At 41.0% G+C, this 25,719-nt stretch overlaps 1 protein-coding gene across 2 annotated transcripts in view; it reads left to right on the top strand.

The window, feature by feature from the left end:
- The window catches only part of HTT (huntingtin), a 114,099-nt gene that overhangs the window by 55,235 nt on the left and 33,145 nt on the right, over positions 1-25,719 (top strand). For both annotated transcript variants that reach the window (XM_083629853.1, XM_083629852.1), the window contains 17 exons: positions 121-282; positions 1,346-1,401; positions 2,232-2,380; positions 2,923-3,059; positions 3,873-3,989; positions 5,532-5,654; positions 5,979-6,217; positions 6,505-6,647; positions 7,818-8,025; positions 9,452-9,593; positions 12,914-13,093; positions 13,942-14,118; positions 15,156-15,232; positions 18,621-18,759; positions 20,146-20,268; positions 22,035-22,245; positions 23,402-23,547. In XM_083629853.1, coding sequence (XP_083485979.1) covers positions 121-282; positions 1,346-1,401; positions 2,232-2,380; positions 2,923-3,059; positions 3,873-3,989; positions 5,532-5,654; positions 5,979-6,217; positions 6,505-6,647; positions 7,818-8,025; positions 9,452-9,593; positions 12,914-13,093; positions 13,942-14,118; positions 15,156-15,232; positions 18,621-18,759; positions 20,146-20,268; positions 22,035-22,245; positions 23,402-23,547 — 2,529 coding nt within the window. The remainder of the gene's footprint in view (positions 1-120; positions 283-1,345; positions 1,402-2,231; positions 2,381-2,922; positions 3,060-3,872; positions 3,990-5,531; positions 5,655-5,978; positions 6,218-6,504; positions 6,648-7,817; positions 8,026-9,451; positions 9,594-12,913; positions 13,094-13,941; positions 14,119-15,155; positions 15,233-18,620; positions 18,760-20,145; positions 20,269-22,034; positions 22,246-23,401; positions 23,548-25,719) is intronic.

Here is a 25,719-nt window from a genome sequence, read left to right on the forward strand (position 1 = left end):
ATTATTGGAACTGGGCCTGTGATCATGACAGGAAACCTTTTGTCACTTTAGGTTGACAATTAAATGCAATATTTTCACACTGGAATCCAATTTAATTCCTGCATTTCCCCCTTTTCGTAGAATATTATTCATAATCACATTCGTTTGTTTGAGCCCCTTGTCATCAAAGCATTAAAACAGTATACCACAACAACATCTGTACAGCTGCAGAGGCAAGTTTTGGATCTTCTTGCACAACTGGTTCAGCTACGGGTTAACTATTGTCTTCTAGACTCCGATCAGGTAAGTCCTTCAGTTTCGCTTATGTGGAATTGATTAAAGAGGAGTGGCCATTTTTGTTCTTACTCATATTGACATAATGTATGATTATAGACTAATAAGCTTGACTTATGACTTCAGTGGAGAAGATGTAATTTGTGTTAAAGAAAAAAATCATGTCCTTATTTTCTGAAACCTAATAATTTCCTCTCGTTCTTGGTTTGGCTGACTGCCACTTCACCTCCTTTGAAATAAAGCATTGCTGCGGACTGTGCTTTTGGATATACTGTATATATTAAATATGGTGGAAGCTTTTACTCAATATTCATTGAATTCAGGATCCTGCAGGATGTAGAAAATGGCCTGTGTACTCCTGGAACAGTGGGGAATATTTGCCTTCCTACTTACTCCAGAGGGCCGTCTCCTTCCCCAAAAAGTGTTTTGGCTGCTCTGTTATCATAGACACATGTGCGGAAGGAGTAGGCAGGGTCAAACAGGGGTGCCGTGTTCCTACCACTTCAATTGCTCATTCTTAGTTTTCTCAGGTTTTCATTGGTTGTGGTTACATTTTCCCTTCCCACCCCCACTCCTGACCATGTATACTTCTAATGGAGGAAACTGTTTCATTGCCAATTCTGGACTAGGAAACCAGGAAGTTTCTTCCCTACATGGTGTCAGAAGTGACCCTGTCTTCATACCATGATGATGTACAGAGAAACTGACCACGGCATTGGCAGGAAAAGGGAACTTTTATAGTAAATTTAGAAACACATTTGGCAACTAGAATATTGGTCGCTACAAGAATTGTTCATTTTCTTTTTAGCATACAGGCGGTGACCATTTTGCACACATCCAAAAAATGTGCAACCACTGCCACACGAGTCTGCTGGGGGGCGCACGCTAGGAACAAGCCCCATGTAAATTGTATTTGTGCAATAATGTGTACAGTATGTGGAGTAATATGAACAGCAAGTAGTTGTTTTAAAAAGCCTGATCAGGTGTTTAATCCCAATGCACATTAAGTGTTTTGACTTGTTAAACTTTTGGTGGGGCATAAATTAATGCCGATTTTTTTGTTTGTTTGCAGGTTTTCATTGGATTTGTGCTAAAGCAGTTTGAATACATTGAAGTGGGACAGTTCAGGTATAAATCAAGTCTCATACAGGCCTGTGGAATTATATGTATAAAAATTTGAATGCAGGTCCAATTTTTAAATGATTTTCATTTTTCCAAAAATTGCTTCCTCGTGGCAATTGGGGGTAGATGAGAAATTACATCCCTATTAGAAGACACCTGAAGGCAGCCCTGTTTAGGGAAGCTTTTAATGTTTAATAGGTTATTGTATTTTAATGTTCTGTTGGAAACCGCCCAGAGTGGCTGGGGAAACCCAGCAGGATTGGCGGGGTATAAATAATAAATAATAAATTATTATTATTATTATTATTATTATTATTATTATTATTATTATTATTACTATTGCCAAGACCTCCCCCCCCCCTTTCTGCACCATAACAGTTGTGTCGCTAAATGGGGAGCATTGGCACAGATCCCTTCCCCATCCAAGTAAGGTTAATACCACTTAATTTGCTTTCAGTGGTGCTGACATGTCATCAGATCTGGATATGTAGCATCATTATGTCATCGCAATGTATGATCCATAATCGGCTGAGATCATGCAATGGGAGAGGGAAATGGCATCAAAAGGACACAAAAACAGTCGTTGCCTTTTTCATTTTTTAAAATGCGATGTCATCCTCCCACAACCAAGAAAGAAATTAGATCACAGGGATGATTTTCTCTCATTGCTCTGCATTTAGGAATATTTAACTTATAGAGTTATTAGGCTTAAGGTTCTTTTGTCATTAGCTGAATCTAGTTCTCAGCTGTTTGAGCCTCCAGAACTGAGTGGTCCTCCTTCTTCTGGAAGTTTCAGAAGTCTCTTAAAATATTTCTCTTCCTTTTTCTCTCTCCAGGGAATCAGAAGCAATTATTCCTAGTATCTTCTTCTTCCTGGTATTGTTGTCTTATGAGCGCTACCACTCCAAACAGATAATTGGAATTCCTAAAATTATTCAGCTGTGTGATGGGATAATGGCCAGTGGAAGGAAAGCCGTTACACATGGTAATTAAAGAGTAAAGTTGCAAAACTAATGTTTGGTATATCAAGTGCTAAAAAGTTGTAAGGGTTTTGTGGCACTGGATTTGAGAATTATTCCAATCATTATAAAAATTTGCAGGAGAAGTTATGTGCTTTCTTTGCACATAACCCTTTTCCTCCTTTTAATAAGGGACTTTATGCAAGAAACTTTTCACTACCAGTTTTTGACCTATTCAAGAAATACTCTTCTATTGGGAAGAATATTTTTGTCACTGTAACTGTGTTAGCTAAGTTCTTTGCCATCTGGGTGTGTGGTTATTCTTTATTTACAAGAGCTAGATCATCTTAACCGTAAGCTTTTGTTTCTTGCACTAAGCAGAGATAAAAGGCTTGGCTTCTGAATCCTTCCCCTTACTCCTGGCCTTAAAATATAAATGTCATAAAAAACACACATTAAAGATACATTAGTCCTAAGGTTTGACAGCAGAACGTCTATAGTTAAGAGTTTACATGTTTTAGTTCTGTTACATTTTAATTTAAAATTGATATTGTACCTTCTTTTGTAGCAATACCTGCTCTGCAGCCCATTGTTCATGATCTGTTTATATTAAGAGGAACAAACAAAGCTGATGCTGGGAAAGAACTGGAGACGCAAAAAGAAGTGGTTGTCTCAATGTTGTTGAGGCTTATCCAGTACCATCAGGTAAACTGTGTGGGCATTCTTGTAGGCTAATTAGTATGTCCATTTTTGTTTAGAATAGTTTGGGCTGAAGGTCTTGAATTCCATGTTATGTTCCTTTCTGTGACAGTCTTCCAGTACCTTGTATATTTTTTCTGTAGGGAATTTTTTAAAATACGTTTCTATATTTTTTATTCTTCGTTTGAAATGCTTTTATCTGCCTCTTGCTCGTAAGGGTTTCAAGGTAACTTAAGAATCAATAACATCAATAAAAAACAATTTGAATAAAATATCACAATATTTTATATTTAATGCAAACTACTGAAAGAGGATCAGTATTAAAATAGCAAAATTAATTATAGGCAGTCACTGAATGCTTGAGGAGTGCTAGTTTGTTTTGTTTTTTATTTACTTGTTTGTTTGTTTGTTTACTTTGTGTGTGTGTGTGTATTCATATTCTTTATGCTTGCTTATAATTTTGCTTACTTATTTGTATTTTTGTTTATTGATTGATTGGCACCATGTGTGTCTTGAGTGCACACAAGTGGGGAGCTACCTTATACATTACAATGCATTATAGGAAACACTGGGACCACTATGAAAAAAGCAGCCGTGGGTTGAGTTCTCCCTTTCTATTTTTCTCTCTTTTTGCTGAGGCTGACACAGAAACACTCTGTGTAATGACCTGAATAAATTTATATTGCATTTTGGGGAGAAAAGAACATGGGAAATGCTAGAAAATTTCTGTCAGACAAGCAGGCAAAGAGAACTGAAAGGAATAGTTTTCTAATGATATAAAGGAATGTGGCATGTTCTGAGATTTTTATTTATCTTCAGGTGCTGGAGATGTTCATCCTAGTATTGCAGCAGTGTCACAGAGAGAATGAAGACAAATGGAAAAGATTATCCCGACAGATAGCAGACATCATTCTCCCAATGTTGGCAAAACAGCAGGTTAAAACTATCAGTTACCTAAACTAATATATGTTTATACATTCCACTGTTTGTTTGCAATATGTGGTGTTTCAACTTCCAGTAGGCTTGTTAAGTGTGCTGCAACTAAAACAACAGGCAAACTTGTAGCATCTTAAAGACTAACAAATTTCTTATGATGAATTAAAATCCAGCAGTTTTTACTGCAGTCTCCTTTGGAAGTTCCTTTGCTCCAGGATAGCCACCTTAAGGTCAATTAATAGATTAAGTTCAAATAAATAAATAAATAACCCTGGGATCATGAAATATCTCTCTGCTGGTTTTTATGTATTGTCTTTTTTGATGTCAGGCTTGTGCCCATTTGTGGGCTGGCAATCTGGCAGTTTTTGATGGGGAAGTGGCAGTTCCAGCCACCCAATCCCTCCTGTGATGGGTGTCCCCCTGGGGTCAGATGGGGAGGGCGCAGGCGTGTTGCTCAAGATGCAGCTGTGGCTCCACATGTGGGAGCAGACTCGCACTCTCCAACACAGCGCATGTCCGCAAGTTTGGCATTCCAATAAGCCATGGGAGGCTTGTGCATAAGCTTGCCCTGCCATGCCTTTAAAAGCTTTGCTGGTGACTGTGAGAACTCATTGAGCAAAGCTTCCTTATGCTTTTGAACTTTTCTTGCTTTGATCTTGAACTCCTTGAACTTTGACGGCAGCTTCTAGCCTGGTGAGCGTCACCAGTTCCCATTACCTAGTCAGAGGTTTGAGGCTACTCTAGCCTTGTCACCGAGTCTGTACTTCAATAAATATATCTTCCTTACTTTCAAGTAGGAGCCCCTGTTGTCGTGTTTTGAGCAAGAGCCAGGGCATACAGGACTTTTAGATATATAGGGGGTGTTATCCAACTAAGTCAAACTCAGAGCAGTCCCATTGACATCACTGTAATGTCTAACTCTTTAAGTTCACTGATTTCAGTGAGACTACTCTAAATATCGTTTACAAGAAACCCACAAGGCTTCAAAATTCCAAATGCGTGAAATGTTTAAATACAGCGAACTCCCCCTTTACTCGGGGGTTGTGTTCTGGGTCATTGTTTGTGTCATCGGTCCCACATAAGCCTGTTCCGCCAAAAGGGGCCCACATGTCAGCAGTCGTGCATCACTTGGGACGTTTGCCAAATGGTTGCTGCCTGTATGTGGCAAATGTAAATCAGTAACTTCATAAAGTCAGGTAAATGCTCCCAGCTCTTAATATTTCTTTGTGAAAAAGTGTACATTCATGGTATGCTTTAATGCCATGCTGAGATTTGCGTTAGAAAGACTAAGCGTTAGAATTCTGTCTGATTAGGTTGCTCTCAGAAATTAATAATGAGTTCAGCATTTATTTATTTTTATTATTTTTATTTTTATTATTGTTATTTAACTGATTTTGTAGATTTTTTGACATTATTATTATTATCATCATCATCATTATTATTAGAAAAAGCTAAAAACGGAGAAAACAATAATTAAAAACAATTAAACATAATAATGTTGGTGATGACAAAAATGGGATTTATGTTTGTTTTTTTAAATAGATGCACATAGATTCTCACGAAGCCCTGGGGGTATTGAACACTTTATTTGAAATACTGGCACCATCAGCCCTCCGACCAGTGGACATGCTTTTAAGGAGCATGTTTGTGACTCCCAGTACATTGGTAAGCATCATTTTTTCCTTGGCAAGATGTGAGTGGAAAATCACAGAAAGCTAAAGCAATCTGGTAAAAAAAAAAATGGAAGTGGGAATCATACACTCCTGCCCCCATCAGTATTTTCAACTTTACGTACAATTTGTTGATTGATTGCATTTATATACTACCTTTCTGCCAAGGCAGTTTACAATTTAAAAATACTAAAATAAAGAAAAAGAATGTAAAGTTGGCCCTTGGAGGGGAAGGGAGGCAGTTCAATTTGGGCAGGCCCTGGTGCTGTCTTCTTCCTTCATCGCTTTCCTTCTTTTGGGGTTTTTCTCTCATTGCTAGGCCTCCGTGAGCACTGTGCAATTATGGATATCTGGCATTCTTGCCATTCTTCGCGTTTTGATTTCGCAGTCGACAGAAGACATTGTTCTTTCTCGTATTCAAGAGCTCTCCTTCTCACCATATTTAATCTCATGCAAAACAATTAACAGACTACGAAATGGTGAAACCATTCTTACCTCAACTCACGAACAAACTCTGGAAGAGCAAGATAAATATCTGCCTGAAGAGACATTTTCTAGGTTAGTCATTTTTTGTTGTTGTACAATTTCCTTATAATACATACTGGGATAAAGTGTGTATTTATTAGAAAAGGAGACCTGAGACATCCTAGAATTTTATAGTAACCCAACAATGAAATCTTACTACGGGCAAATATAAGTTATTTATTTATTGTGTCCATACATTTGTGTGTGCACTTATGGGATTCTTTTCCCCCTCCAGGGCTGTGTTGACGAATAGATCTTAACCCTATTTTGTTCTTTACTTGGGGAATTACATGATGCTTTGTCAAACTCCCTCTCCCTAGGTTCTTATTGCAGTTAGTGGGGATCCTCCTGGAAGATATCACCACCAAACACTTGAACGTGGATATGAATGAACAGCAGCACACATTCTATTGCCAAGAGTTGGGCACATTGCTTATGTGCTTAATTCATACCTTCAAATCAGGTATTGCCCTTCAGATAATGTGTTGTCTTACATTGTTGTGTCAGCCATTAAAATAATGGCTTTAATTTGGATTTACAGTAGCACCTCGGGTTACGTTACCTTTGGGTAACGTAAACTTCAGGTTGCGAAAGCGGCAAACCTGGAAGTATTTGACCGGGTTTCGCCCCACGTGCACGCGCAGAAGCAGTCTACCACCGCGCGCATGTGCAGAACAGTGATCCTCGGGTTGCGAAAACCCAGGGATCCAACTGGACCTCCGGAACGGATCATGTTCGCAACCGGAGGTACCACTGTATTTTGGAATGAATCCCATTGAACAGTTCTGTTTCCGTTGTACCTGAATTTAAAAACTTGTTTTTTAAATGGTACTGTTTAAGGTAGTTCCCCTGAGAAAATTAGAGTTCAAAACCTTTCAAACTGAGAGAGAGAGATAGCTTAGTTGGTAGAACATGAGACTCTTAATCTCAGGGTCCTGAATTCAAGCCCCACGTTGGAGAAAAAGATTCCTGCATTTCAAGAAGTTGGACTAGACGACCCCCCCCCCAAACTCTTACTCTGTTATTCTATGAAATGAACTAGCGCTGTTGGGGTGGGGGGACTCTGCAACCCATAGGTTGGTGCACCCAATGGGCCCTCTGCCCCACAGCTGGACTTCAAAACAGATTTCTGTTAGTACCAGTAAGGGCCTTCTTTCAAGCCTAACTGCAGTGTGTGTATCACAGCTGAGGAAGGTTTCAGTTTAGGGTAATCTCTGAGTTCTCCTTGGAGAGGTTTATGCCAGAAGGATGTGGGGGGGGGCACACAATTATGCAGCCATGCCCCTTAACTTATCTGTATCTGGGCCTCATTGTTTTCCACTGATCATGTTTTGAAGAAAATACTCAGTGATATTTGGAGAGCTTTGCATTTCGCCAGGATAGGGTATGACTAATTTCAGTGAAATGCACTGCTAAAAATCAGTCAAAAAAAGATCCTAGAAGTACTTTTAAAAGTTTTTTTTCTGGAAGCATGATACTTAGAAACTTCATTAACTAAGAAATATTTAAAATTCAGATTGATAAGAATTAAATATTTTAGTGGTCTAAACCATGAGTTGTCAAATGGATCTCTGTTGTAATGTGCTATTTCTAATTTTGTTTGGGCTTTTAAAAACCATTTTCACTGTTTTAGGAATGTTCAGAAGAATCACAGCTGCAGCCACTAAGCTCTTTACAGGAGATGAGTCAGATGGTGATTTCTACACCCTGAAAAGCTTAAATGATCTCGTTCAGTCCATGATACCTACACATCCTTCTTTAGTCCTCCTGTGGTGTCAAATCTTACTACTTGTTAATTATACTAACTGTAGCTGGTGGTCAGAAGTGCATCAGACTCCAAAGTAAGACTATTTTTCATAGTGGTAGAAGTATCTTGTTAAGCATTTTTGTGTGTTTATATTGTAAAAGGCCCTGTGATCCTCAGATGAAGGGTGGTACATAAATTTAATAAATACAAATTGCCCATAGTTCATTCAAGCAGTGTCCTTAATAGGGGTTGGCAACCTTCAACCCGTAGTATAATTTAACTTGCCCCTGGCCTAATTTCAGAAGACCTCTGCTAGTAATCACTGTACCTCTAGGAAGATGGATCTGTTATCCCTTGGCCCTCTGGGCGGAGAGGAAAAGAGGCAGGTGTCAGAGAGTACAGTGGTGCCTCGCAAGACGAAAAGAATCCGTTCCGCGAGTCTCTTCGTCTTGCGGTTTTTTCGTCTTGCGAAGCAAGCCCATTAGTGGCTTAGCGGCTTAGCGCTATTAGTGGCTTAGCGGGCTTAGCGGATCAGCTGATAAGCGGCTTAGCGGCTTTGCGGATCAGCTGATAAGCGGCTTTGCGGATCAGCTGATAAGCCGCTTAGCGGATCAGCTGATAAGCGGCTTAGCGGCTTAGCGGATCAGCTGATAAGCGGCTTAGCGATCAGCTGTTAAGCGGCTTAGCGGATCAGCTGATAAGCGGCTTAGCGGCTTGGGAAAAAGGGGGGGGGAAGGAAAAAAACCCCGCAGGAACTCGCAAGACATTTTCATCTTGCGAAGCAAGCCCATAGGAAATTCGTTTTGCGAAGCACCTCCAAAACGGAAAACCCTTTCGTCTAGCGGGTTTTCCGTCTTGCGAGGCATTCGTCTTGCGGGGCACCACTGTACAGAAAAGGGTGACTAGTTACCTATGGTCCTGCCCACAACTAGAAGCAACATGCAACTTCAATTTCTGATTTTGCCTGCTTTGAAGTGGTGCTCCACCCTCTGTGTGTCTCTCTTCCTCTACTCTTTATTGCCTGTTTGTCCTTATCTGGGTGTTCTGTAGTGTGTAATTTATTTATTTTTAAAGGGATCTTGCTTGTTAATCTGTGTGTATTTTTCTTGTTGCTATTGCCTGTCTGCCATTTTGTTTTCCCCTGTTCCTCCTATTATTCCATTTTACTTGTTAGCCCTTTCTCTTGGGTTCTTGTCTGGGGGGTAGGGGTGGGGGTGGGGGTCAGTGAAGATGTTTGTCTGGTGAGTCCCGCCGCCTCCACTCTTCTCAATTTACTAAAAGAGGATCTAGGAAAGCTCCGCCAGCTCCCTTTTCTTCCTCTCACCTTGTACAGAGGGGCTTAGATAATAGAAGACTTGTCCACCTCGCAGCTTTAGAAGAAAATGATAAATTAACTGCATAATGAAGGGTTATTGTTCAAACTGGAAGAAAGTTTGACAGTGTTGTTTTCTGGAAATCAAAGTCTCCATTTAGGAGTAAAAATATTACCCCCCTCTCTCCCTTTCCCTCGCCCCCCGCAGAAGGCACAGTCTTTCCACTACAAAATTGTTTAGGCCTGAGAAACATGGAGATGACATTGAAGCAGATTCTGAATCCAAACTTGGTATGTGTAATCGAGAGATAGTCCGAAGAGGGGCACTCATCCTTTTTTGTGATTATGTGGTAAGTTTTGAATTATTCAAAATAATGCCGCTGCCCCTCCTATGGCAATGACCTACTTTTAATTTTGTGTATTTTACCCTTGTCTGTGAACATTTTGTGTGTAAACTAGTCAGTCGTGGTGATTATTTACTTACTATTATTATCCTATTCACATGTAATTGTGATTGAAAAGTCTTCTGGGCAGAGACCTGTTTGCCTTATGCTGTTAAGGTCCATGTACTCTGTGTCGCAGCTAGATAAATAATAACTCCCAGAGAATACCTTTAGTGATTTTGATGCATAATCTTGCATATAAACATTTTATGTATTTGTGGCACTGCCATTTTCTGTACTTTCTTCATTCCCAATTCTCTGCTTTCTGACAGTTATCCATTTTAGACATCAGAGTGTCAGGATCAGGCACTCTGCTTAAATATAGTGTGGAAGTTTAACCTTTTATTTACAAAAATTGAACAGGTCTCTGCTCTAGACAGCTTCTTAAAGCCGTTGGACATTTCAGTATTTCCATCCCACCACCCCCCATCCCTGAAAATGTAAATATATGCAATAGCTAGTTTCTTATGAAACTTAAATTTATTTTACTACTTTAACAGCATAAAATGCATCATTTTAACTTGGCATATAAAATTATGCTACTTGGCATATTTATTAAATTCACAAGTAATTTTATGTATATTTACTTAGAAATAATAGTCAGTCCCAAGAAAGCCATCATTAGCTAGTAGCCTCAAAGTTATAAATGCCTTAGGCTACAATCCTGTACACACATAAAAAGGTAAAGGTACCCCTGGCTGTTAGGTCCAGTCACGGACGACTCTGGGGTTGCGGTGCTCATCTCGCTTTACTGGCCGAGGGAGCTGGCATTTGTCCTCAGACAGCTTCCGGGTCATGTGGCCAGCATGACTAAGCCTCTTCTGGCAAACCAGAGCAGCGCACGGAAACACCGTTTACCTTTCTACTGGAGCGGTACCTATTTATCTACTTGCACTTGACGTGCTTTTGAACTACTGGGTGGGCAGGAACTGGGACTGAACAACGGGAGCTCACCCCGTTGTGGGGATTTGAATTACGGACCTTCTAATCGGCAAGCCCTAGGCTCTGTGGTTTAGACCACAGCGCCACCCGTGTCCCATACTTTGGAGTAAATCCCATTGAACCCAATGCAACTTGCTTCTAAGTAGGTAGGTGCAGGATTATAGCAGATTATGTGGTTTGAGAGAAGTGAAAGTTGACCACAAGGGAGGGGTGAGGTCAGAAGGCAGCTGGTGTAGAATTCTTATTTCTTGCATCTCCACACTAGATCATAGGTCAGAAGAAGAAGGTAACAGTTCACAATAAAAAGAAGACCCTATAGGCTCCTCAGAAAGGTGACAGCACTCTCTAGGTTAAGAAATGCATCTTGGATTTGAGTACAGAAAGTGGCCATTTTAGGTGCGCCCAATATGTGCACGACTGCATTGAACCCAAAAGTGACTCAAAAAGGGGCGGAACAGGGTATTTGCAGGCTTTTTCAATGGTGTTTCAAATATACACAATTTCACTTAGATACACGGTGCCTTGGAACGTAACCCCCATTTAAATTGGAAGTTGCCTGTATTGTATATGTCTACCGTATGCACTGGAACTATCATTTTCTAATGCTGTAGATTACCTTACATAAGAAATGTTATGCTATACATTTTGAGTTACTAAACCCCAGTCTTGAAAACATTTCACTCATTTGAAAAGATGAAATGTGTAAAAAAAAAATTCCTTTGGCAAAAGTTGTGGGGTGGGAGTTCTCAGGTGAGGAAATTTTCTTTTCCTGAGTGTTCCTCTCCCACTCCTGAGCTTTCACATATCTATTTAATTTTTACTTATTTATTTATTAGATTTATATACCGCCCTTCTTCTAAAGACTTTTGTTTGTTAGATATGTCTTCCTACCAGGATTTAGTGCATTGATTTTCTCCCAATGGACACCACAGTCAGGATTTCTGCCATTAGTTCATTCTGTTCTTACCTCCTCCATAGCAAGTACCGTATTTTTCGCCCTATAGGACGCACTTTTTCCCCTCCAAAAATGAAGGGGAAATGTGTGTGCGTCCTATGGGGCAAATGCAGGCTTTCACTGAAGCCTGGTATGCACCGACCCCTCTCGCTCTCCTGGCTTCAGGAAGCTATCCGCAAGCCGTGGGAGAGCTGCGCGACTTCGTGCAGCTCTCCCACGGCTTGCAGAGAGCTGCCTGCACCCAGAAGCCTGGGGTGCGCTGAGCTCAGTGCCCCCCAGGCTTCGGGCTTCGTGCAGCTCAGGCTTGCGGATAGCAGCCTGTTCTGGGGGCTGGGGAAATAATTTTTTTTTCTTTATTCCCCCCCCCAAAAAACTAGGTGCGCCCTATGGGCCGGTGTGCCCTATGGGGCGAAAAATACGGTAATAGGGCTCTATTCCAAGGTTTAATAAAAAACACTGCTCCTAAGATAATTTTGTCTTTAGTCTTAAACAGTGTCTACATCTAGGTGAAAACGTAGCACCAAGTCTACCTGATCTCCACTTAAATACTGTGGTTTCTAGTCCAAAGAGGGAAGATTGTCTCCCTTATTTTCTCTACAAGAGGGGTGGTTGTGGCCAGAATCAGACACACAAAGCCTTCCAGGCCCCATCTTCCTCTTCAGTGCAGCTCTGGGCTTCTGGGAAAAGGTTTAGTTCTGCCCAGCAAGACTCGTGTTCAGTTGTCGTGTCGGGCTAGGTGCAGAGGTTTAAACCTCCCCAACAAACCCAATGATGTGATGAGCATGACTGTGGTGTGTGCATTCATTCATTCAGCCTTTATTGACATAATTTAGACAATAAAAACCATCCATAAAACATTGATAATCCAGACATATTAAACATATTAAAGACTCACTAGCCACTATTAAGTAAGATTAAGAGGTGTGTGCATGTCTTTGTTGTATGCTCTGTTTCATGTGCCTGCACACATATGAGAAAGAGTGTGTTGCATATATGTATACATGTAATGAGTGCAGGGCTCTTACATGCTCAGTGGCCACTTTGGTGGCAGAAGACCTTCAGAGGGTTGGCCAACTTTAAATGTAGTTCTCTGAGTTAGGGTATCGGTAGAGGAATTCACATGTAGAGATGTCATCCATGCAACCTTTATGATTTCATAGACTCATCGAGTCATCTAGTCCCTTCCTGCAAGTGGGAATATTTTCCCCAGTGTGCGGCTCAAACTCACAACCCTGAGATTAAGGATCTTATGCTCTACCAACTGAGCTACCCCAGTTGACAGTTGGCATTGCCTTAGAATTGATGAATCAAATTCTTTTTCCTTCCATAGTGCCAAAACCTGCATGATTCTGAACACTTAACCTGGCTGACAGTGAATCACGTTCAAGATCTTATTAATCTCTCCCATGAACCACCTGTGCAAGATTTCATTAGTGCCATTCACAGGAATTCAGCAGCGAGTGGACTTTTCATCCAGGCTATTCAGTCGCGGTGTGAGAACTTTGCAGCTGTAAGTTGTATAAAAATTCCCTGTTACCCTTTTTCTGTGACTCTTATCCTCACCTTGGGATTCATCTTCTGAGCCCCATCCGCAAAAGCCCTGTGCAAGGATATCTGCTTGCGCAATAGGGCTTTCCTCCCTCTGCTTCCCTTGTGCACATTGCACCTCCCAAAATTGGCTCGGGGGTGTGTGTGGCATGGGCAATGCTGGATCAATAAAAAAATCCCATTCTATAAACCTAAATTTTAAGGGCAAGTGCAACCCTATCCAGAATCAGCTGAATACAGTCTCCCTGCTTAGAAATGTCACCTGCTGTACCTCGCGTTACGTAACCCTCTGGTTACGTAAACTTCAGGATGCGAACACAGCAAACCCGGAAGTATTTTTCTGGGTTTTGACGCGCTTGCAGGAGCAGAACAGGCACCTCCGGTAGCGAAAACCTCAGGATCCGACCGGAGCTCTGGAACAGATCCCATTCGCAACCGGAGGTACCACTGTACTAGTAATTCTGTCTTAGCTGGATTCAGATTCAGTTTATTAGCATTCATCTACCCTATTGTTATCTCCCAGCACTCCTGTTCAGAGTATCTTCTAAATTAGTCAGGATTAGATGCAAAAAAGAGGTAGAGTTGGGTGTTATGGGGGGGGGGCAAGGTTAACATAAAGAGAAACTCAAGGAAGTGGTGTGTACATTTTTGGGGTCCGTGCCTTTGTTTAGTCTGTGCTTGAGTTTAAGCTACAACTCCATTAAGGAATGATTTGTTTTCTTCAGAGCTGTTCAAAACTTTCATATGTCATTTGCTTTTCGGTAGTTCAGTATGAAAAAAGCCTTGTAATTTTCTTTTCTCCCTGTTTAGCCAACTGCAGTAAAGAAGACTCTACAGTGCTTAGAGGGGATTCACCTCAGCCAGTCTGGTGCCGTCTTAATATTGTACGTGGACAAGCTTTTGTGTACTCCGTTCCGTGTGCTGGCTCGCATGGTCGATACTCTTGCTTGCCGTCGAGTAGAAATGCTTTTATCTGCAACTGTGCAGGTACCACATGCATTGCATTGTCTATGTATACTTTTGTTTGTCAGTGTTTCTGATACAGTGCAGTATTCTTAAATTTAATTTGCATTCAGTCTGCCTGTGAAGTAAATTGTGGGAACAAAATTATTTACCATGTCTCATAGGGAGAGTTGATGTGTTATGTGCAGTGTTGTATATAAACATAGCTATTTAAATACAATGAGAAGGGGAGGGGCACAATATATTTAATGTGCACACCGAATTTTTCACACCATAGGACGCACTGGACAATAGGACGCACCTTGTTTTAGAGGGGGGAGAACAAGAAAAAAAATTCTCCCCCTCTCTGCCCAGCGCCCCTTCAGCGACGCGGCAGGAGGCGCTGCACAGAGAGGGGGAGAATTTTCCCCCTCTTGTTTTCCCGCTCTAAAACAAGGTGCCATTTAAGGTGCGTTCAGTCGCCTTCAGGCGGCTACCTTGGAAACCTGGAGAGCGAGAGGGGTCGGTGCGCACTGACCCCTCTCGCTCTCCAGGCTTGAGGTTCCTTTCAACCTGCTCTTTGGGGCTGGTGGGGGGAAGCCCACCACCAGCCCCAAAGAGCAGGTCGGGGAGCAGCGGAAAGCTTCTATGGCTTCTTTAGCCCCGCACGCGCTCTCTCGGCTGGAGAGGTGGCGCGTGGCTAAAGAGGCTCCTGCCATAGCCGCGCATCACCTCTCCAGCCAGGAGAGGGTCGCGGGGCTATGGCATCTTCGCTCCATAGGACGCACACACATTTCCCCTTCATTTTTGAAGGGGAAAAAGTGCATCCTATAGAGCGAAAAATATGGTAAGTCTCAAGGCTTTAAATAGAAATACATATATCTAGTATCTAAAAAACTTCAGTTTAAGAGAAAAGTTGTTATTTCAGTTCATATTTGCGGGCTTAGGTAAAATTAAAGTAACAAACAATGATTAGTGCTAACCACAGTTTCTTGGCATTATTCTTAACTTATGATAATGTATGTTTTATTTTTCATTTGCCAGACCTATACAAATGTATTGTCTTTCTTGTTTTTGTATAGAACAGCACTGCTCAGTTACCAATTGAAGAGCTGGATAGAATTCAGGAATATCTTCAGAATACTGGATTAGCACTCAGGTAGTGCATTAGTGATGCTGTATTCTTGCAATATGGAATGTGCCAATCTTTCAAAATGTATTTTGCATAGGTTCCCACCCCCACCCCACCCCCGCCAACAAGGAGTAATTGCATTAAACAGCTTCCTGTGAGAGAAAATCATAGTAGTTCTCCCCAAGCTTTGCTTAAACCAACTTTTTGTCCCCCACCCCAACCAGCAAGGGGACATGGTTCCTTGTCCCTGTCATCTTTGAATTGTTCCAGTTATTAAAATGGCTGTAATATTGTGTATGCCTTCTGTGAAGTGCATACCCTCCAACATTTCTCTGATGAAAATAGGGACGTCCAATTCTATAATGGTAATTTTACCATTTATACCCCACACATCTTTCCTGGGTTGCCCCAGCCAATCTGGGCAGCTTCCAACATACATAAAAAACATAATAAAACATTAAGCATTAAAAAAAACCTTCCCTATACAGGATTGCCTTCAGATGGTTGAGCGGTCTGATAACTCCATACCCGTCAACATTTCTCCAATGAAAATAGGGGCATCCTAAGGAAAAGTGGGACATTCCGGGATCAAATCAGAAAACAGGATGGTTTTTCTAAATCAGGGACATCCCTGGAAAATAAGGATGCTTGGAGGGTCTGGAAATGGGATAACTGAACTTGTTTCCAAGTCCAGAAGATGGAACTCTCTTGCTTACCCTTAGGACTACCCCAGCTAGCATTGCCTGCCCAAGCGGGGATGGAAACGTCCACTGCCCCCACAGTTTTCTTCTATAATGTTCATTTAACATACGGTTTTATCCTGATCCCATTTCTTCAGTATCAACTCCTCAACTCCGAACTATTTAGATTTTAGCTATGGATTGCTTACATACTACAGAATGCTTTTTAATTGTGTCTTATATTGTTAATCTTGGTAGCCCCCTGCTATTTTTTTGTAGCCAGTAGGACTAGAACAGCCTCATATTTGGCCTCTCCACTTAGACACAGCTCCCTTTATCAGAATCCATACCATTGGATTGCACCAGAGGGAGAAGTGAGATGTTGAGACACACTCCATTGGGTTGGTTGGAGCCAACTATCATATTGCTGCTCACCAAGCACTGACTATACCCCTTTTTAATTTTGTAATAATACAAAAGAGTGTCCAAATTTGCTTATTGACCTATCCTCTCCTAGCTCCTTTTTTCTTTTGTATCTTGCCTCTTAGATTGTAAGCCTTTTATGAAATAGGTAAAGGGACCCCTGACCATTAGGTCCAATCGTGACCGACTCTGGGGTTGTGGCGCTCAACTCGCTTTACTGGCCAAGGGAGCCGGCGTACTGGTCATGTGGCCAGCATGACTAAGCCGCTTCTGGCGAACCAGAGCAGCACACGAAAACGCCGTTTACCTTCCCGCCGGAGCAGTACCTATTTATCTCCTTGCACTTTGATGTTCTTTTGAACTGCTAGGTTGGCAGGAGCTGGGACTGAGCAACAGGAGCTCACCCTGTTGCAGGGATTCGAACCGCCAACCTTCTGATCGGCAAGCCCTAGGCTCTGTGGTTTAACCCACAGTGCCACCCGTGTCCCTTTTATGAAATACAAACCACCTTTTCAAGAAGTTTGGAGCAAGTGGGTATATAAATGTAGTAATTACAAAAATAGAATTGTTGGAAGAGGTTAAGTGTGTTTAGTAAACAAAGACTGAACTTTTTAGCTAGCATAATGAAGTAAAAAACCAAGGAGGCTCCATCAGACCTCCTCTCCTCTCCAGTGTCATCTGGAAGCAGCCATTCCAGCAGTAGGAGAGCTGGGAAGCAGGGCTCACTCTATTGTCTCTGCTGCGTAGGCCAACCCTGTAAGACCTCTCCTCTCCCTCAAGGGTCATCTGAGGGCAGCCACTCCATCAGGGGCCTCAGCAAAAGAGGCAGGAACAGAAGGCTCATTTCTCCAGCTTTATTGGAGGCCCAGCTCTGTCAGCGACCTCCTGCCCCTGAACCGTACTAGATGGTCAACATAGGAACAACTGTTAGAAATTGGTGCCCGATTTTTGATTTTCCTCTTCCCTCCCTGTCCCTTTTTCGTTCTGTGTAAAAAAAATTTAGATTGTAAGCCTGCAGGTGTAGACTGCTCTGAATGTAAGCTGCTCTGGGAGCTTTTGGGATTGATGAGCAGAGTACAAATACTCTTTAAGTAAATAAAATAAATTCCAACACAAATTTATATTGGAAAAGAGAACATTTATTTCCCAAACTTAATCTCTGGCACAATACAAAGAGGCGGAACAAACATGGGAAAGCAGCAACCTCAATTTCTGTCTGCTTGTGTAGGGAAGAAAATAGTTAAATCATTTAGTTAAGTTGTCTTGAAGAGAAACTGTTAGAAGGAAAGAAAGTAAGGCCATGTTTGACGTGATTGGAAGAGGGTAAGCAAGGGCAAGCAAGCTATGTTACAGGTAAGAAAACTTTTGGAGACATCAGGAAGTCTTGCCAGACTTAGGAAATGTAACATTTTATACAGTAGAAGCTTTAAAGAGAATTGCAGATTAAGCACTTGTGCATAGCTGATGGTGTAAAATAGGGTAGTAACAAAAGGGATTAATTGTACATGTCAAAATGTGTAAACCATTAATTGGTTAGTGTTGCTTTAAAACGGAATAATCTAATGTAATGAAGGGGAGGGTTTGATGATTTAATGCTACTGTATTTAGGTGTGTACTGCGTTTAATTCCTTTGTAGAGACTTCCACATAAGGGTTTCTACCTTGCACATGCAATCAACAAATGCTAATGAATTCTTTATCTTGTTATTGACCTCCAGTGAGGGAACCTTCAGATTAACCTGCCTACCTCCATCATAGTTCTAACTGTCCCATTTTCCCTGGAGAGGGAGGAGGTAGCCATGCACATCGGTGGAGCACGTATAAGTGCCCCATGCCCCATTCTGCCCCCATTCTGCTTTCTTCTGGGTCCAAAAGGATCTGCACTTTGGTGATCGTGCATCAGTTGGATGCACCTAAGGTGGTTGCTGCCGGTAACAGCAAAGCTCTCTCTTTTGGAAAATATTTTTGTTGTATTTTTGTACAGTAATTCAAAAACTAGTTAGGAAGAGTGCTCAAGGATATAGAGCCTTTCTGTTCTCCTCTGCAATTCCTTCTGCAGATTGAGCTACCTTGAACAGAACTCTAGGGCACACTGAGTCTATTGCCTCTCATTAGGAGGAAGGTTAGAGTCTGCTAAAATATATTACTTCCTGCTTTTTAAAAATCATATATGGAAGTGTTGTGCTAAATGTATCAAATGCACCATATCTCTTGTACTGTTGGAATTGTTCACATTTATCCACTGGAAATGTTACCAGAATGTTTTTGTCTCTCCTAGACTCTGCATAATCTGGTTGCATTTCTTTTTTCCAGACACCAAAGGCTCTACTCACTCCTGGATAGGTTTCGTCTTACTGTAGCACCAGAAACAAGTAGCCCATCATCTTTGGTTACTTCACACCCACTGGATGGGGAGAGCCAGCCTGCTCTGGAAACTGTAATTCCAGATAAAGTAAGCCCGTAGATTATTGTTGTAGATTTACTGTAATTATAATTTTATTTTAAATGTACAGGTAACACTTTTCAGTCTAATAAACTTAGTAAATAGATGTACATTTTCTATTCTGAATGCTAGAGATTGGTTAAAAGCAAGAATCTGTGTGTGTTGTTCAAAATATAGGCTTTGCACAGCAATTTCATGATTCCTGCTTCCATATTATAGAGCAATTGTATTCAGAGACACTTAGCATGTTAAAATGTTCCTTTTAGACATGCTGTCCTTAAAAGTGGGCCTAATTAATTTTTAATTGATCATTTTTGGCAAGTGCTCATCAAAATAGGATGCCTAGAATCAAATACAGTATTCTAAATAAGGACAAAATAGATATGTCTTGGTTTACACACACACACACACACACACACACACACACCTCTTAAAATGCTAAGAATGTGATGCTTTTGTTGTTTGTGGAGAAATGGTTTTGTTCGAGCTACAGAAATCAGTCAGAAATGTGTGGATTCCTGTGCATTAAAAAAGTATGTCTCCGTCTAGAAAAAGATGGGGTTTTGCTATAGAATGATTGACCTCTCACCTTCTCAATAGCTGACATACAGTCGTAGTAGAGAATGCAGGAGGAGGGTGGACTCAAGAGGACAAAATGGTGACTCTGATATGGTTAGAGGAACTGCTAAGGCCTGGTTAGACTCTGGAAGTCTCTCCTGAAAGTGTCAAAGGCAGTGTCCTTTCTAGCAGATGCATCCCTAGATTCCACCCAGGACAGATTCCCGGTGGTCATTACAGTGGTGTGCAGATACCTGTGAGCCTGTCATTGGAAGGCTGAGCTCCTGTCTTGGAAAAAACTCTCCAGGCCAACTGACGGAGCAGGCAGCACCTCAGTCAGGGCAGAAAGAAGCTTCACGCAGCAGTTTTTCATCTTGTGACCTCCCTTGCTGGCATAAGTGGACCTTTTTGCATCGCAAGACAAGAACCAAGTGAATCAGACTTTTAAAGGGTTATCAGAGCATTGTAGCACTGCTTGCCCTGTTTGTGCTGACAAACTTCTGATAGGGTCCATATGTCTGGTGAACTGCTACTTGCTCAGAATTGTCATTCTCTTCTTAGCCTGCCATTTGAGGCTTCTATTGGTCACCCACGATGGTTGTGGTGATCCAGCGGAAGCCTTGGATGCTGTGTGAAAGAGGAGGGGCGGGGTCAGTCCCCTCACCAATAATTTAGGATTGTATTATCAGGTAAATACAACCTTGGTGGTAGCAAGCACATAAGTATGCATATGATTTCAACTTTTGAGTCCTTTTTAGAAGCTTGATTTAAAGCAAGATAGTTTTATCTCTTTTGTTTTTAAGTATGTGTAGTTGATTGACACTCTTTTCTTGAAAGGACTGGTATGTTTCACTAGTGAGTTCACAGTGCTACACGAAGTCAGCCTCGGCTCTGTTCGAAGGTGCAGAGTTGGTGAATCGGCTTCCTCAACCCGAACTGAGTTCTTTTATGCTACATAAGGTAATTAGTTTGCTTTCATTACAAAATAAAGGGGGATTTAATGTACGCTTTTATGAATCGGCTTTCCTTTTTCAAAATAATCCAAACAAAAATACAAATCCAAGTATAAAAATATGATTGAAAACAAAAGTAACATGCCACATATCATCTTTTTTTAATGCAGCTATTTTAGAACATAATAAACTCAATAAAATATACTTCGTGTTAGATGTTAAGGGTGGAAGAAAGCCCTGAGAAAACTGTTCAGTAGTTTGTTTTAGATTTCCCTGGTATTGTATCCCTCCCAGATGCTCAATTTGACACCATTATGATACCATTTATAAAACATCACATTTCTAACAGTGAGAAATTTTCTGCAGAAAAACATAGTAGTAAAATCATTTCCACTCCATATCACTGTTCCCAGCAGTGGATGCGCTGCCTAGTTTTGGTCAGCCCTTCTGGCTCCTCCTCCTCCTCCTCCTCCTCCTCCTCCTCCTCCTGCTGCAGTCCAGCCTCCCCTCTTGGCAAGTTGATGCCCTCCCTCCGTTGCTTAGGAATCCCTGTGCGGCATGGATAGGGAATGACAAGCAGCCAGTGAGGGTGCCTCCCCAGCTCCTAAAGGCAACAGATCCCCCCAGCTGCATCCTCCTGCTCCTCATCTGACAGCAACTGCCCCCCTAGCCTCTCAAGTCTGTTGGGACCATAGGGCTCATGGTGGTTGGCCACTGTGAGAACGGGATGCTAGATTAGATCATGACCCTCTAGGTCCCTTCCACCTCTACAATTCTGTTACTGTATGACCATTGGCCTAATCCAGTAGGCTATTCCTACACACCCCTTCACAACAAGGATTTGATGTGTAAGCTTCATAATAGAATATGTATTTTTAAAATATCCAAGCTAAATTAATTTGGGGAGCCGAGCCTTCATTTCAGGGAATAGATGGTTACCTTCTTTTTTTAGAATCCAGACACATGAAATCTTTTATCAAATATCCATGTTTTCTCTCTCTTGTTTAAATAAAAACTTCGGACGTTTTAAAATCTTCATTGAAATTATTACTAAGGCTAAGTAAGGGCATGCTTACTTGGAATTAAGTCACTATGACTTAATAGTATGCAGCTTTGTGACTAATGGGCTGCCCTGAGCAATAGCTAATTAGTAAATTGTTTAAAAGGAGCAAAGGTTACACATTTGCCATCTTGTTAAATGGAATTTTAATAAATTATATCTTGTATTTTACAAATATAGAAACATCCATAGATTTCATTAGATATGCCATTTATTTTTACGTATGTAAATCAAACTCAGTTGGAGCACTGAAGCTGTGTCTCCCTTCTGCACACACACACACAGAGCGCACCATTACATACAATTGTGGCTTGGTGTAAATTCTGATGAAGTGCTTGCCGCTATGCATTAAGCTTATGCATTAAGCTCAAGCTTATATGTATACAATCTAAATACGTTGTGAGTTTTTTGCATCAGACATAATTACTCTTGTTTTCAGAGTGTTGTGATAATCTAGTCTTGCACTAGGTGTCCTCCATTTTGTGGATGTACTTTGGGCCAAAAGGCCTAGACATCTGTCTGCTGTATCTCAGCTTGACAGGAACTGATAATGTAAAATTTTCAACAATTTATTTCAATTCCAACCTGACTGGCAATCGTTACATAACCAGGCTAGCACTTTAAATCATATAGGCTTGTTAGAATTTCTAGTTTTCCTTTTCTGTGTGAAAATGGTTTTTTGTCAACCTTTTATCCATCATTTGTTCTTTCAGGACTTCAACCTAAGCCTTCTAGCTCCATGTTTAAGTCTTGGCATGCATGAAATCTCCAAAAATCAGAAGAGCCTTTTTGAAGCTACCCGTTTCGTAACTCTCAGTCATGTGACAGCGATTGTACAAAAGCTTCCCACCAGTCATCAGGTTTTTCAGCCATTGAAGCCAAATGAAACATCAGCATACTGGAAGAAGTTGAGCGATATTTTTGGTAATAGAAGTAGAGAGTATTTACTTTTATAAAGCAGTTGGGTATATTGCAGCATTCTCCCAACTAAATCTGTACAGTAGCAAGTACCCCCAGTAAACTTTTCCTGCCCCGTCAAATCAATAAGCCATGTGAGATCAGCCTGCAGAAAGCTGAGGACTGTTTTCCTAGCAGGTTATATGGAGAAAGGAAATGGAAGTGAGACCATGCTAGTATGAGACCACCAGCATTTATTTTGCATCTTTAGTGAGGTCAAAGGATGATGAGTTGATCCTATTTCTGTTGAGCCAGTGTCATGAATTCCCACACTTCTGCCTGGAATTTACATGACTTCACAGAAACGTTCTTTACATGCTGGTTCATGTACTCCTGAGCAGAGCCATAAGAAGGAATTGTTTTTGTGTTTTTAGTACATACCTCCTCAGAAGAAAGCCACAAGCTATCCCAGTTGGCCTGATTCTGGCACCCCAGTTTCCCTGCCTGAAGTAGTGGAATATCTTTTCAGGTGGGAGGCTTCTGAGTGGGGCCTGTGTTGCCCACATAACTCCAGCATAGTTTTTAGCTACATGGAAGCTCATTTGCCGTCTATTTGCTGTAGTGTCGGTGAGACCTGAAGGACCCACCTTTTGAGGGACCTCATATAGACTGGAGGACCTCATACCTAGCATGAGACCCATGTTGTTTTGACACATCATCTCACTAGTCTGTAAAAAGAATAGAGAAACATGATGCAGGTTCATGACACAAACTCTTGTAGGAGACCTTTGCCTACAACTGTCATTAGGCAAGCTTGAAATTGGAAAATGAGAAATTCAATGGGAGAAGGAGGAAGAAGCATCCGAATTAATAAGAAATCACACATCATTAAGGAAGGCAAGAATTCACATGCAAAGTATCTTAAGCATAACATTTATTAAGTTAAATAAGATTATATATAAGGGCTGCCAACTTTTATTGAATGCCACAGCTTCTCTGCCTGTAACAACTAGTTAATTGGGCAGCATTAGGGGGTTATGTTTGTTCCCGTATTCTACATTCATCCCAGATGATTTCTGCACATGCTATGGAATACCCACGAGATATTTCCCCCCTATGCCCCTCAGTTTTAAAGTTTGATATTTGCAGATAACATTTTTAATGATATATCCTTACTATGCAGGAGACCCAGGGATGTATCAATCTACAATGGTCTTGTCTCGTGCTTTAAGTCAGCATCTGGTGTTACTTCCCAAACTGCCACCCTCTCTTCGCATTCCACCTGACAAAGAAAGTGACATTCTGAAGTTTGTTGTAATGTTACTAGAGGTAAGGCCACAAATATAGCAAACAGAATATTGCTTATCAGATGTGTGTGTGTGTCATCACAACCTTTACTATAAAATCATCTAAGGTCATAGTTCTAGTGGTTTTTGATTTGGGGAGTTTTATCTGCCATATTTCTATTGAGATGGCATATGTGGAAACCGTTTGAAAGTATGTTACAGATGTGAGCACCTGCAACACCTGTTTGGAAAGTGAATAGGGTGGCATCAACCTTTCCGTAGCCTTTTGCAGTTACCTGTAGTTTGGAATGGGTTATGTCTATTGTTTTCCTAATTAGGAGGGAGAGACAACATGCATATTACTACAGGAATAAAATATTCTGTAGTGGATGTAGGATGCATTGACTGGGGACTTGTCTACACCTACCACTGGAGGTGCCACCCACAAGTTGCACAGTCCCCCACCACTTCAGTGGCAGCAAGGGCAGAATCAGTTGTGGTGGCCAGACGGCACCAAGCCCCCTGGGATTCAAATAGGCAGAAGGAGGAGGTTTTGCTTAATATGATTAGGAGGGACCAGTTGGTTAAAGGGATTCAGGTCGGAGCTAAACAATATAAACTGAGAGCATTTGCAGATGACTTAGTACTTACATTGCAAGAGCCAGAAGCTAGCACGAAAAGAGTTTTGGAAATAATTCAAGAGTTTGGTCAAATGGCAGGATTTAAATTGAATAAGTCTAAGACAAAGGTTTTGGAGAAAAATTTGACACAGATAGAAAAGGAAAGGTTCCAGAATGAGACAGGGTTGACTGTGGTTAAAAAAGTGAAATATTTGGGTATAAATATGACAGCTAAAAATGTGAATTTGTTTAAAGATAATTATGAAAAAACTTGGAGAGAAGTGAAAAAAGATTTGGAGATTTGGTCCAACTTGAAGCTTTCCTTGTTAGGCCGTATTGCAGCTATAAAGATGAATGTATTGCCAAGAATGTTGTTTTTGTTCCAAGCATTGCAAATAATTGATAAAATGGATTGTTTCAAGAGGTGGCAAAAAGACATATCTAAATTTGTCTGGCAGGGCAAAAAGCCCAGAATTAAATTTAAGATACTAACGGATTCAAAGGAAAGAGGGGGGTTTGCCCTGCCAGACTTTAAACTTTACTATGAAGCGGCAGCTTTCTGCTGGCTGAAAGAATGGCTACTTCTTGAAAACACAGACATTTTGGATTTGGAAGGTTTTAATAACATTTTTGGGTGGCATGCATATTTGTGGTACGACAAGGTTAAAGCACATAAAAGTTTTAAAAATCATATTGTCAGAAAAGCACTACTAAATGTCTGGGACAGATATAAAGACTTGCTGGAAAATAAAACTCCAAGGTGGCTGTCGCCAATGGAAGCTAAGGCAGTTAAAAAGTTAAATATGGAGTCCAAGTGGCCAAGATACTGGGAAATTTTGGAAAAGGAAGGGGACAAATTGAGATTGCAGAGTTTTGAGAAATTAAAAGGGAAGGTGAGAGACTGGTTCCACTACCATCAAATTAATGAAGCGTTTAAACTGGACAGTAAAATTGGCTTCCAGGTGGAAAAATCAAAATTGGAGACAGAACTGTTAGAACCCAGTACTAAGAATTTGTCCAAAATGTACAATTTGCTGCTGAAATGGAATACACAAGATGAAACGGTTAAATCGGTCATGATTAAATGGGCTCAGGACATTGGTCATAATATTTTGTTTGCTGATTGGGAAAAGTTGTGGACCACCGGGATAAAATTTACGGCATGTAATGCCTTAAGAGAAAACATTATGAAAATGATATATAGGTGGTACATAACCCCAGTCAAGCTTGCAAAGATTTACCATGTGCCTGACAACAAATGTTGGAAATGTAAAGAAACTGAAGGTACATTTTTTCATCTTTGGTGGACCTGCCCGAAGATTAAGGCATTCTGGGAAATGATCTATAATGAACTTAAAAAGGTATTTAAATATACTTTCCCCAAGAAACCAGAGGCCTTTCTCTTGGGTATTGTCGGCCAAGGGGTGTTAAAGACGGATATAATTTTCTTTATGTATGCTACAACAGCAGCTAGAATACTCATTGCGAAGTACTGGAAGACGCAAGAACTACCCACACTGGAAGAATGGCAGATGAAGGTGATAGACTATATGGGTTTGGCAGAAATGACGAGCAGAATCCGAAACCAGGGAAGA

The sequence above is a fragment of the Podarcis filfolensis genome (assembly GCF_964270895.1).
Source record: "Podarcis filfolensis genome assembly, chromosome: 9".
NCBI classification, from domain to species: domain Eukaryota; kingdom Metazoa; phylum Chordata; class Lepidosauria; order Squamata; family Lacertidae; genus Podarcis; species Podarcis filfolensis.